The 11,108-nt window shown below is 45.4% G+C and overlaps 1 protein-coding gene across 1 annotated transcript; it reads right to left on the bottom strand.

Annotated features, from left to right (window-relative positions):
* Window positions 1-7,172: 7,172 nt before the first annotated feature.
* On the bottom strand, window positions 7,173-9,996 carry ccn1 (cellular communication network factor 1). The gene is made up of 5 exons (XM_034583270.1): window positions 9,688-9,996; window positions 9,301-9,526; window positions 8,617-8,967; window positions 8,304-8,506; window positions 7,173-8,196 (listed from the first exon to the last, which is right to left on the bottom strand). The coding sequence occupies exons 1-5, from the start codon at window positions 9,733-9,735 to the stop codon at window positions 7,894-7,896; spliced, it is 1,131 nt and encodes a 376-aa protein (XP_034439161.1). The 5' UTR covers window positions 9,736-9,996; the 3' UTR covers window positions 7,173-7,893.
* Window positions 9,997-11,108: the final 1,112 nt, after the last annotated feature.

Genomic DNA, 11,108 nt, shown 5'->3' with positions numbered 1-11,108 from the left:
GAGATTGTTTCGTCTGTCACTAGATTCCGAACAATTTTAAAAAGGAGTCTCTGCACATTACTCTCTAAACTACATGTTTTTAAATGTACCACAAATTAGGTAGCGTGTCCCTTAACGAGACTGTTTGTTTTAATCTAAAGGAAACCAGCAAATGTCTCCTCTCCACCGAGCTTTAGTGAGAGCATTAGTGTAATTTTTCCACCAGCTAATAAACGCTGACGTTGACGCGCTCGTTTCCCTGACACCTCTGACGTGTCTCCCCCCGTGTGAATGTTTTTACGCATGTGGAGCCTCTCTGTGCCGTCCTCTGACTTGATGTCGGTTCATTACGACAACAAGGTGCCAGCACTAACTGACAGCATGGCCCGTTGGTGGGGCCGGCGTCTACAGATGTGTTTTTATAACCTCTGCTAACCCCCCTTTTGGACGTTAACCCCTACGGACAGGACGCCTTTGATGTCTGCACTGTGATGACTGCGGTGACGCACTTTCCACCCCTCTGCAGTCAGGGGCCATGATCTCACATCTGACTGTGCATCCCCTCAGTGAGGGAGGACGCAAGGGACCCTAACTCCTTTACTACCCCTGTGAGTAGTGTTCATCTGAATGTCCGTGTTTGAAGCCATGTTGCTATACATTATGATCTGTGCTCATATAATATAGAGCTTGGTGTTGTAACAGTTTGCTGAATAAACATAAAATATGTTTCTGTCAGTTAGATTAGAAGGTGAATTTCATATTTCAGAAAGTTTGACGGCACAGCCAGGAGGCGGTGAGTCTGGCTCGCTTCAAAGAGAGTGAACACTTCACCCTACAGTGACCATTGTGGTAACATTGACAACTCGCAGTTTCGGGTTCAACGCCCATTGACCTTTTTTATGTGACCTCTTCTGAAGCAGACCGGCACATTGTTTAGAAACTGTCGGAACACCAGCAAGTGGATGAAAGTGCCGGGTTGGTAACTTCTGCTGCCTTCACATCTGCTCCTTCTTTCTGTCACAGCTTTCCCTGGGTTTAATTACCACCCGTTTAATTCGGGCAGTTTTCTTAATTTTCGATCTCAATAAAGTCACTCGGCGTGACCACACAAAAGCCGTGCGTTTGTTACTGTTTGCTCTTAAAAGTAAATCTCAGCTGTTTTTAGACACAGCCATTGGAAATAATGCCTCCAATTTAACTAAATTGCCCTTTGAAATGTCTTAAGTTGGTTTGCACTTAATTAGTCTTGATTTTGTGGGCAGGGCTCAATTGTGCTGCGTGCAGAGCTGTGTTTTTTTTTTTTTACGAGGCCATTTTCAGAACGCAGCCCTGCTGTGGCGGCCTAATCCAGAAACAGGCACACGTCGGCAGAACTCTTGATCGGGAGGTCCGGCAGGTACTGGAGCACAAAATCATGTTTCCAGAGCCTGATGTCATCCATTTTTCAGACGGGTTGACATAAAGCACACTGAGAATAAACTGTACAGCACAACCTTGAAAATGGATGGAAAACATTTTCCCAAATCAGACACTTTTCATCTGAAACCATGTCTACACTTTAGCAGGCATATTTTTACATTTCGAGAATTGACATTCAGCTGATATTTCGCTTATCTCGCTGTTCCAAGCTTCGAAAAGTGCTTCTAAATGAGGCCATCTGGTTTTCATACGGTTATGTGACATTCAGGAGAACTCCACTGTTCTTTCGAGCTTTTCGTTGTTGAGCTCATCAAGCCAATTATTTTGTTACACTACGAGTTGTTCTTGGTCAACAGTAACGTAACCTTTTGTGGATTCACAGGTTCAATGATTCTTCCTTTTTCCCTTAGAAAGACATAAAGTGCAGGTGGTTTGTGAGATCAAGCATGAATTTGTTGGAGGACTTCAGTGTTCGCTCATTACATCATCCTTGAGAGATGAAACCTCCTGCAACCCTTGCAGTTTAAAGGGTTCGGTCGTACTTTCATCAGGCCTTACTTCAGTTTTTCACCACAATGCAAGTGGAGTTTGACCTCTTCAGACTTTTTCCCCTCTACGTGCACTTTGGAAGTAGGTGGAGTTGTGCCAGAGCACTCTACTGTAAATCCCCCTTTCGGACGGATCAGGGCAGAATGCAGATTGAACTCGGTGTTCGTTTAGAATAAACAGACGTCACTGCCACGCTTCGACACGCAGACCGGCAATGTTGTAACCATTGTCACCTCGGACTGATCCCCCTTTAAGTCGTTTTCAGGAAGTGATTCACTTGTTCCCGTTTGTCTGTCTTGTGTCAAGTCGACAGTTCGAAGCAACAAAGGCTGCTGGTCGTCTGTGTTCTTCTTTTATCATCCGCCTCCAGTTATTGTGATGAATCGGTTGTTAGAGCAACTTGTCTTTCTGTGGTCATTCAACATTGTGGTGGCTGCTTTGTCCTGTTTGACCCGAACTCGCCAAATCACCTCTCAATACGAGCAAGTCGTTGGTTAGCAAGATAAAAAAAAGAACCAAAAGCTCCCAGTGACAAGTGACCATCAATCTTAACTCCCACATCCCAGCTGCACATCTTGAATTGCGACTGGTTTAAACTGCATTGAGGCACATGCAGAATGATTTTAAAGAAAACTGCAAAAAGAGTTGTGCTATTTCATCACGATGGAGAACCTTGTGTCCCCCACACTTAACTGGTCCAAGATGATGGGACATGCTATAAGTAACTCAATGGTCTATATCGTTTTTTGGAAGGGACTAACTAAAAATAGGCCTTGGCCTGTACCTTGTAAGTGTAGGGGTCTGGTGTGATGCCAGTCGAACGGCAGGAGAAAGACGTACTCCGAGGGTTCTCATGTCTTTATAATGTGGGGGGGGTTTGGACGGAAAGAAAATGAAAGAGAAATGATATTTAACTGTGGGTTCCTAGTTGGATTCAAATCCAGAAACTTTGTGATTCACGGTCACTGCGCTACAACAAAGTCCTTAATCGGTGCAGTTTCTTTTTTCTGGGGATCGCCTCATGGCTGAGAACTACAGCATCTGCTCTGACTGTCTGTCAGAGAAGAGAAGGTGCTAGTCAACGGTGTGAGGTACAGTATACTGCCTTCTTTCTTTGGGTGGTAACCCTGAAAAGCTCCCTGTACAGTTCTGCAGATGGAAGTTGTTGAACGATCCCTGACAAACACATTTTATTTGTGGCTGCTGTTGAAGTACACCAGGACATCTGCTCAGGTCCTTGGGTGGTTTGCTGCAGAGTTTGACACCTGCTGATGTCCGATTGTTAGACATCTATCCACGTTTGTACTCTAATTTATTGTGATGACCTCTGGTTAGCAGGTGAAACAATACAATTGCAGATACAAGTAGTACAATTTGATTCTGTGAAGGGTTTCTGGGCTCAGTGTTTGAGACAAACGTCCACATGAAGCTTGGAGTGAAATAAAACTGAGATATGACCCTTAAAAAACTTGATGTGTGCTGAAACAACACGTACAGCAGTGATAAAAGCATGAAAAGGTCCTGACATAATCTAATTCCACATCCTTAATGTCCTCACGTTTGGGCCTCACCATCTTTTTAATCCGTCGCTTTTTTATATCGGCTACTAAACATAAGGCCACATTTTGGGAAGTGCATGTTTAAGTATTTCTTTCCTCACATTTATGTCTGTTTCTTTGTGTGTTTACTTAATTGCAGTTCGTGACATTGGAGGCCAGCAGACCCTTTTATAGCGCACAAACCCAACGGTCACAGTTGCCACTCATTAGCCACATTTTCATGTCACAGCCATAGTCAGCCCCAGAGATCAAAAGACGCAGGAGACATCAGAAGTTGTGTTACAGGGGAAAGTGGTGGCAGTATAATGACTGAGGCCTTACGCACCCTCATCGCTTCACGAACGTGGAAACCAGGCTGCAATTACCCAGCGCGAGGGAGACGAGGGTCGGAAAAATACATCATTCTTCTCACTTAATGATCCATATCAGCACATGTCTTGGTCCTGAGGTCCGCTGCTGCTTATATGGTCAAAGCACATTTTTAAATTCCAAACAGGAAAAGTTATATTTAACTGGTCTGGTAAAGATTGAAATTATCTGGAAAGTAAAATCCAATCCGTCTCTCCTGCAGTCATGCATCTCACAGGTTTGTCAGTTATGAGTTTTAAGAGTCAGGGCCTGTGGCACAATTGCTTTAGGAAACTGGTGTCCGCTAGAGTTCTGCTGCAGTGTTTTATATCTGTAGATGCTCAGTTTGGGATTTATTCTGTGTAGCATCTCTATATTTATCCCTTAATATCTCAAATCTAGTATTTATGTCAATATTAACACGTGTGTTTTAGCTTTTTTTTTTAGGAGGCCTTCAGAGAGGAGCTGTGGTGTTCAATCAGTTTAGCATTTTAAAGCGAAGCGAGGGCAACAACACAGCTTCTGATAATGTGACCTCCTTGGCCTCGCCTATGTGAACCGACAACAAGAGCCTCAAATGCCAACGTTAGCTCAGCTGTGGATGGTATGTGCCCCCTTGGAAATTATTCAGTCCAACATTGTCTCCATTGGGCTGAGATTCAAGACACCCAAAGTGCTGCCTCTCCCATCAATGCTCGGCTTGTTTGCGCAAATAATCACCGCAGTAGCCAGTGGCCCTCTGGAGACCCACGGAACAATCCCTACAGCCTGGGTGGGAATCCACTCTGATTTCCCCCTAAGCCTGCTCGTCAGTTATTCTTATGTAATTGCAGATGGGGATCTGATGGATGGGTGTGTCAGAAGACTTGAATTGCTGTCATTGTGTGTGTGTGTGTGTGTGTGTGCGTGCGTCTGTGTGTGTTATTGCAGGATGAGGGTCCCACACCCTTTCAGTATTTGGCAAATGTATGTCCTTTACATCACTGGGCTGCAGTGAGAGACTTAACTGGATTAAAACACCATTTGAAAGATGTCCCTTTCTGTTCTACATGTGATTGCATCAAGTCTTTAAAAATGTTTAGGGTTTTAACACATGATTCTATCTAGATTCAAATCCTACACAATGCTTTTTCTTCTTTTGTCCAGCAGATGGTGCTTTTTGAAACAAATGGGAGCCTCTGTGTTTTCACTTGGTGGTCATTCTCAAACGCCCCCTGGTTCCTCAGAACAGTGCATATTAACCTGAGGTTATGGACGGGGGGGGGGTTGTTAAATAGCTGACATCAGTGCTCAGCAGCTTCCAGTATGTCGTAATGGCCACTCTCGATCCTGCGAGCTTCTGGTTGCAAAGCATTACGTAGTGCTTGATGAAGCTTTAATGCTAATGTCTTTGTCATATAAACATATTTTGGGTTCGGGGGAATGAGGTAGTCGCTGAGTGATTTAATTGCAGGGGCGCCTGTGTGTGAGAGTCTAGTTTGCCTGAGTGTCTGAGAGCAATATATTTTACAGGTTCGTGCTGTGCTGGCAGGGGCACCGTGGTTTATTTCTCACAATAAACATAATCTTTGGGTTCTCGGAGTCCGTGAAGGCTGAGGGATTGCCAACCTCGCTACTGTGCTCGTCTGTGCATTATGAAGGAATGCTACGGATGACCGAGAGGACTGCTCACATAACATACAAACGCCATTACATAATCCCATCGGCTGCACTGTGTTAACAAGACAAACGACGGTGCGATTGCATGGCACTTTGCAAACTACAAAGGACAGACGGAACGTTTTTCTGCTTTCAGAAGCAGCAGCAGAAAGGAAAGAGCAAAAACAGAACTCCCTCGACGTGTTTTGACTGTATATCCAGGCTCCACGGGGCAGCCACACATCTTTGTGATTAGGTAAACCTCAGAAGCCTTTCATGTGAGCAGTCTGAGAAACCTCAGTGGGCACATCCTGTGTGGTATGCCGTTCAGTCAAAGGCAGCGTGCTCAACCTCTTATTAAATGCACTTGATTAAGACTTATTTTCAGCAACTATGCATGAAAGTTGTGCACAAGTGGCACGTCGATTGAGATAGACCACTTTTATAGTCCTTCGAGTGGAGATAAAATGCCTCTTGTGGATACGAGCAAGTTCGTGGGAGTGTTTGTGTATATTTGGAAAATCTTCCTTGCTAAAGTGAACATGTTGCTCTGAAATATTTTCCAACATCTGCCGCCCATCAGGATGTCTGCTTTCTGAGCCACTGCTACATTCCTGAGCCGCTCCCTCTACCTGGATCAAAAAAAGAAACCCTTCCCTGTCGTTGCCCCTGAGCTCTGCTCTCCATGCCCCTGTCGAAACTCTACTGTAGGTATTTATACCAGGTGCAAGCGTTTGACTTCAGACAGACCCTGGGTCCCTGAAATTAAAATAACACATTTCTTTCAGACTGATTCTGATTGTGTTGTTGTGTCATATTGCACATGGGTTGGTGTCCTGAAGCATGCAGGCTTAACACATACAAGACACATCTGAGCACAAGTAAACATAAATAATAAGAGCACCAGACGGGGGGGGGGGAGTGGTGTTTATGTGACAGTAGTGACACACTTTTCAGGAGCTGGAAAACAGAATCTGAAGTTTCTATGGCCAGAAAAGCAACTATGTCACCACTGTTTCCTGTCCGTCCCCCTTTTTCTCCCTCATAATAATATTCCTCAATGCCTGTTAAAGTGAAAACTGGAAGTGAAACGTAAGCCCTCCTTACTCCACAGGCCTGTTTACAACTCTTTAGCTGACCCCTGCAGTTTAAGAGCCAGCGGAGGCCAATGCAGCTAATACACATTTAAAGGCCGCTGCTAATGAATCGGGTCAATTTGCTTGTGCTATTCCACCGTGTGAAAAAAGCTTAGCCAGGAATGTATGGTTTGTATACACCCTTTTTGTATACAATAATAATCATTGTCCTTGTTGCATGGTGTCTAATCCAAGCCCATTCAGGGCAGCACTTAAGATTCTTGGCATACTCCCATACTCATTGCTACTCGTGGACTTAATCTTCCTTCCCCCCCCCCCCCCCCCCCCCCCCCCCCCACCTCTCTCTCTCTCAGAATCAGTCAAGTGTATGTCTTAGCCAGATCAGATGAAAGCAAGCTAGCCTGCTGCAGAATGGCATTCCTCAGCACAGAAAGTCAGGAGAGAGGGTTATATAAGAACAGACTGACCCTGCTCGGTGTCGTTCGGGGAATCTGTTGAGTCTACACAAAGATATAACAGGAGGATTTGTCCCACCCCCCGTCATTTGTTTGTAGTTTGAACAGACTGAACTCAGGCACTGACGTATTTCATAAATAAATCAGTTTTTTATTTATAGCATATAAAATTAAATCACTTTACAATTTATTCCAGTATGACACATAATATCCAAATAAAGTAGCTACATTTTCGATAAATAATATTAATAACAATAATAAAAACATTCATTCATCCTTTGACATGTTTCGCTTTGTCTTTTTTTCGTGAAGGGAGTTCAATAGCTGCCACAAAACATGAACAATAATGCCCACGTTAGGAAGGAATGAAACCGCACACTTGTCAAACAAGTCGGGGGGTTACATTTCGGTGTCTTGCTCTTACGATACAGGATGGTATGCTAATTGAAGTTGCGCATGTGCATATACACATATACACACACAAGTCTACAGTCTGGGTTCATGTCTGATGTAAAGGATCAAAATATACACAGTGAAATGATATCAGCAACTAACTCAAATGTACAAATATTAATTACATCTTGCTCCATAACGAAGCTACTTCAGATGCTCCATTAATATGAAGCAGTTCTTATTAAGAATGCTGATGTAGTCACAGCAAACAGTGCACTTCATTAAGTCCTCATGATGTAAGCCCACAATTCCTTGGGAATCTAGTTACAACAAGAAGCTGGTAGTTGATAGGTGGTCTATTTACACCCCGGCATTCATCTGGACCGCCATCGGCCGCCAGTGATGCCGATGGTCTCTTTCTCTTTGTCGAGGAGTTTGTTTCGCCTTCTTCATCGATCAGTCTCTGAACTTGTGGATGTCATTGGAGAGGCGGTAGAAGGGGTAGGACGCCTCGTTGGCATGGGGACAGTTGTAGGTGCACTTGCAAGACTCGATCATCATGATGTTCTTGTTGAAGGTCTCGCCATCCTCGCAGCGGAACTTGACCCGGATGGTATCGGTCTTGTGTGGGCTGCAGCAGCGGCCGTCCACACAGGCTCCGCAGTACTTGGGCCTGTACTTCTTCAGGCTGGAGCAGCCGGCGTAGGTGAACTTCACCGGCTGACTGGACTTCTTGGTTCTGCTACACTTCTTTCCTTTCTGCAGAGGAATCAACAATAGGGAGGTTAGTTTTGAGCTCAGATCAAGCGGTGATGTGTTTATCAGAGATCCATCTAGTTCATTCAGTCACTGTGGCTCAAGCTTACCTTAAGACTGGAGTAAAGTGACTGGGTGCATGGCCGCACTTCACAGATTCTCGTCTCCTTGACCAGCTTGCATTCGTTGTTGTTGTTGGTGACTCTGGTGGAGATGCCAGTTCCACAGCTCTTGGAGCACTGGGACCAGGGTGTGGTTTGGACGATGCACTTCTGGGTGTCAAACATGTGGACTTCAGGCTGAGGTCTGAATGCTGTGACAGAAAAAAAATAACCACATTAGCAACACAGAAATCGTACATATTTCAAGATCTTCCATTAATGTTTCCAGAAAGAAATTCCAGAACAAGAGGCTGCTTCTTACCGGGTTGATTCTTCAAAATGAGTTTTCTCTTGACATTTGAAATGAGCTCATTCCTGTTGGTGAGGTCTCGTTCCAATTCATCAGTCATTGTGTCTTTTCCAAAGATCCTGTCCAGGATGTCTGTGTCCTTGCCATCGTCGCACACCCACTCCTCGCAGCACTGGCCTGGAACCTTGACCAGTCTGGGGTTGGCACAGCCCAGGTTGGGCAGGGAGAGCTCCTGAGGGCACAGCGGGACACATCCCACCGCCCCATCGATGCATGTGCACTGGTGTTTACAGTTGGGCTGGAAACTCTCTCCGTTCTGGTAGATCCTGCTATTGTACTCGCAAGGTCTGCCCTCTGACTTGGCTGCAGCGGGGAGAAAAAACAGGAGGAAAGGAATGTTATTCTTTCCTGCTCTGCTCAGAGACGTCTGCTGAAGACATCACATGGCTGCCAGATAAAGATCAGTTAAACTGTGAAATTCTTCAGGCTGCCTGAGGTAGTCTCTTTCCCTCCACAGTTGGCTGTCTGTGCTTTGAGGTTCAGACTGTTTCCTCCTAGCTGCATTCCACAGTGTTGAAATCACACAGGTTACTATACCCCCTAAACTCAGCACCCTTATTTCAGTTTTACTTTTAGACTTTGACTTCAGACTAACCAGAGGCATGCACATCTGGAGCTGAATGAACTTATACACACCTCGGCAGATGCCACGAGTGGTCGCAGCGGCAAAGCTGGCCCCAAAGTTACACTCCAGCCCTTTCGTGTGGTCACAAGGCTCGGTCAGGCTGCAGTCCTCGTTCAGCTGCCTTGCGCAAACTTTGCAGCAGCCGCAGCCGTCCAGGACGACGCTCACTCCCGGTGCGCACTTGGGCATCTCCAGCGGACACTCGCACACGGAGGGGCAGGAGGAGGAGGAGAGGACCTGCACAACAAAAAACGCCTCATTAAAGACTGAAACTCCTGAAAACTATTGATTTGTCTACTCGCAATCCCCACATCTACTCCATCGTGTCCCCCCATGTGATAAAACCACAGCAGCTGAAACGTTTCCCCCTTCAAAGCTTGAATAGAGAATTCACTCACCAGGTCCAGGCTTCCAAAAAGGGCAACGACAACAGTGAGCATCAGCATCTTGGATAAAACAAAAATTGTTTGCGCGTTCCAGAGGAATCCCAAAGAAAAGTGGATAAAGTCTGTCTTCGGAGGAGTCCTTAGGTATTCCCTCCCTCGGCCGTCTGTCTCTGGGTAGTCTCTGGTGTTAGAGGCTCCTTTAGGAGTAGGGTGAAGCTCTTGGTAAAGCGGTTGCAGTCTGCTGAGGTCCGGCCACCTCCGGACTTTTATACCGTAGTGGGAAGCTGACGTCGTCCCTGGGCTGCCTGCTGAACTGTTCCCAAACTATGCCAGGAATGTTTCTCGGCGCATTTTCCATCCAAGACCTAAGCTCCACCCTGTCTAAACCTTTCTCCTTCTCTTTTTTTTTTTGTTTTACCTCCTCCTCCTCCTCCTCCTCTCCCTCTCTCTCTCAGATGGATTTTTTCCCCCCCTGGATCCAATCTGAACACACTTTTCCGTCTCACATTTTTTCCCTTTCTTGTTTATACCCCCCTTTTCGTTTTCCTCCCTCTGCGCGCTTCTCACATTTATCAACTCGGGTTCAATGGACTTCTCTGGGGGGGTGGTGGAGTCTGCGCGCTCTCTCTGATCCCACAGGGTGACGGATAGATAGATAGATAGATAGATATAGATATAGATGTGGATATTATTCATTTCCGTTTTTAAAAACATGTTACCAACAAAACAAAAAAACTTCACAGAGTATTTTAACGTCACTGTAAACACATCTCGTGTATCCAGACCGGTGCTGATTCCGGTGCCACTTCTCATTTTTGCTCATTAAGTCAATTTGTTAAAAAAAAAATATATATATATATATATATATATATAGTGGCCACGTTTTTAAACAGCTGGAGCCCCTCTTTTCTCTCTGAGTGTTAAAGGTGTGGGGCAGGGATACGTTTTACAGTCTATTTCTGTCTCTCCGGTGCCTTTATCCAGAGGAGCTAAGCGCTTCCAGATGCGCACCAGACGTAACAATATTGCCATATTTGGTCTGGTAGTAGCCCACATTATTAACATATTTCCCTGCCTTTTGGCCAGGCAGAGAACCACAAAGCATTCCTGACAGCTTAAAGACTTGTTAAATGTGCTCTTCATGCAGGGGGTGGGGTGGGGGGGGGGGGTCCTTTGCATCTTTTCCTTCGGGCAAATTTGACTTTTTCACGCCATCTGTCCATCACCTTTCTCGGGGGGAAAAAGGGTGTGGGTCCAAGTTTCCACCGGAGATGTTGAGACAAATACCTGGTGTCTGCTCACAATAAGTCCCCCTTTTCTCACCGAAGTTTTTTTTCAAATTGATGAAAACACTCCACCATGAAGGGAATGTGGCACCGTGAGCCCGCAGCTCTCTGGCGCATCCCCCTGAAAACAGGACGTTTTAGTATTTG

Source organism: Hippoglossus hippoglossus, chromosome 4, assembly GCF_009819705.1.
Source record: "Hippoglossus hippoglossus isolate fHipHip1 chromosome 4, fHipHip1.pri, whole genome shotgun sequence".
Lineage (NCBI taxonomy): Eukaryota > Metazoa > Chordata > Actinopteri > Pleuronectiformes > Pleuronectidae > Hippoglossus > Hippoglossus hippoglossus.
Note: the sequence above shows the minus strand (reverse complement) of the source record. Positions and strands in the feature narration are given on the sequence as shown.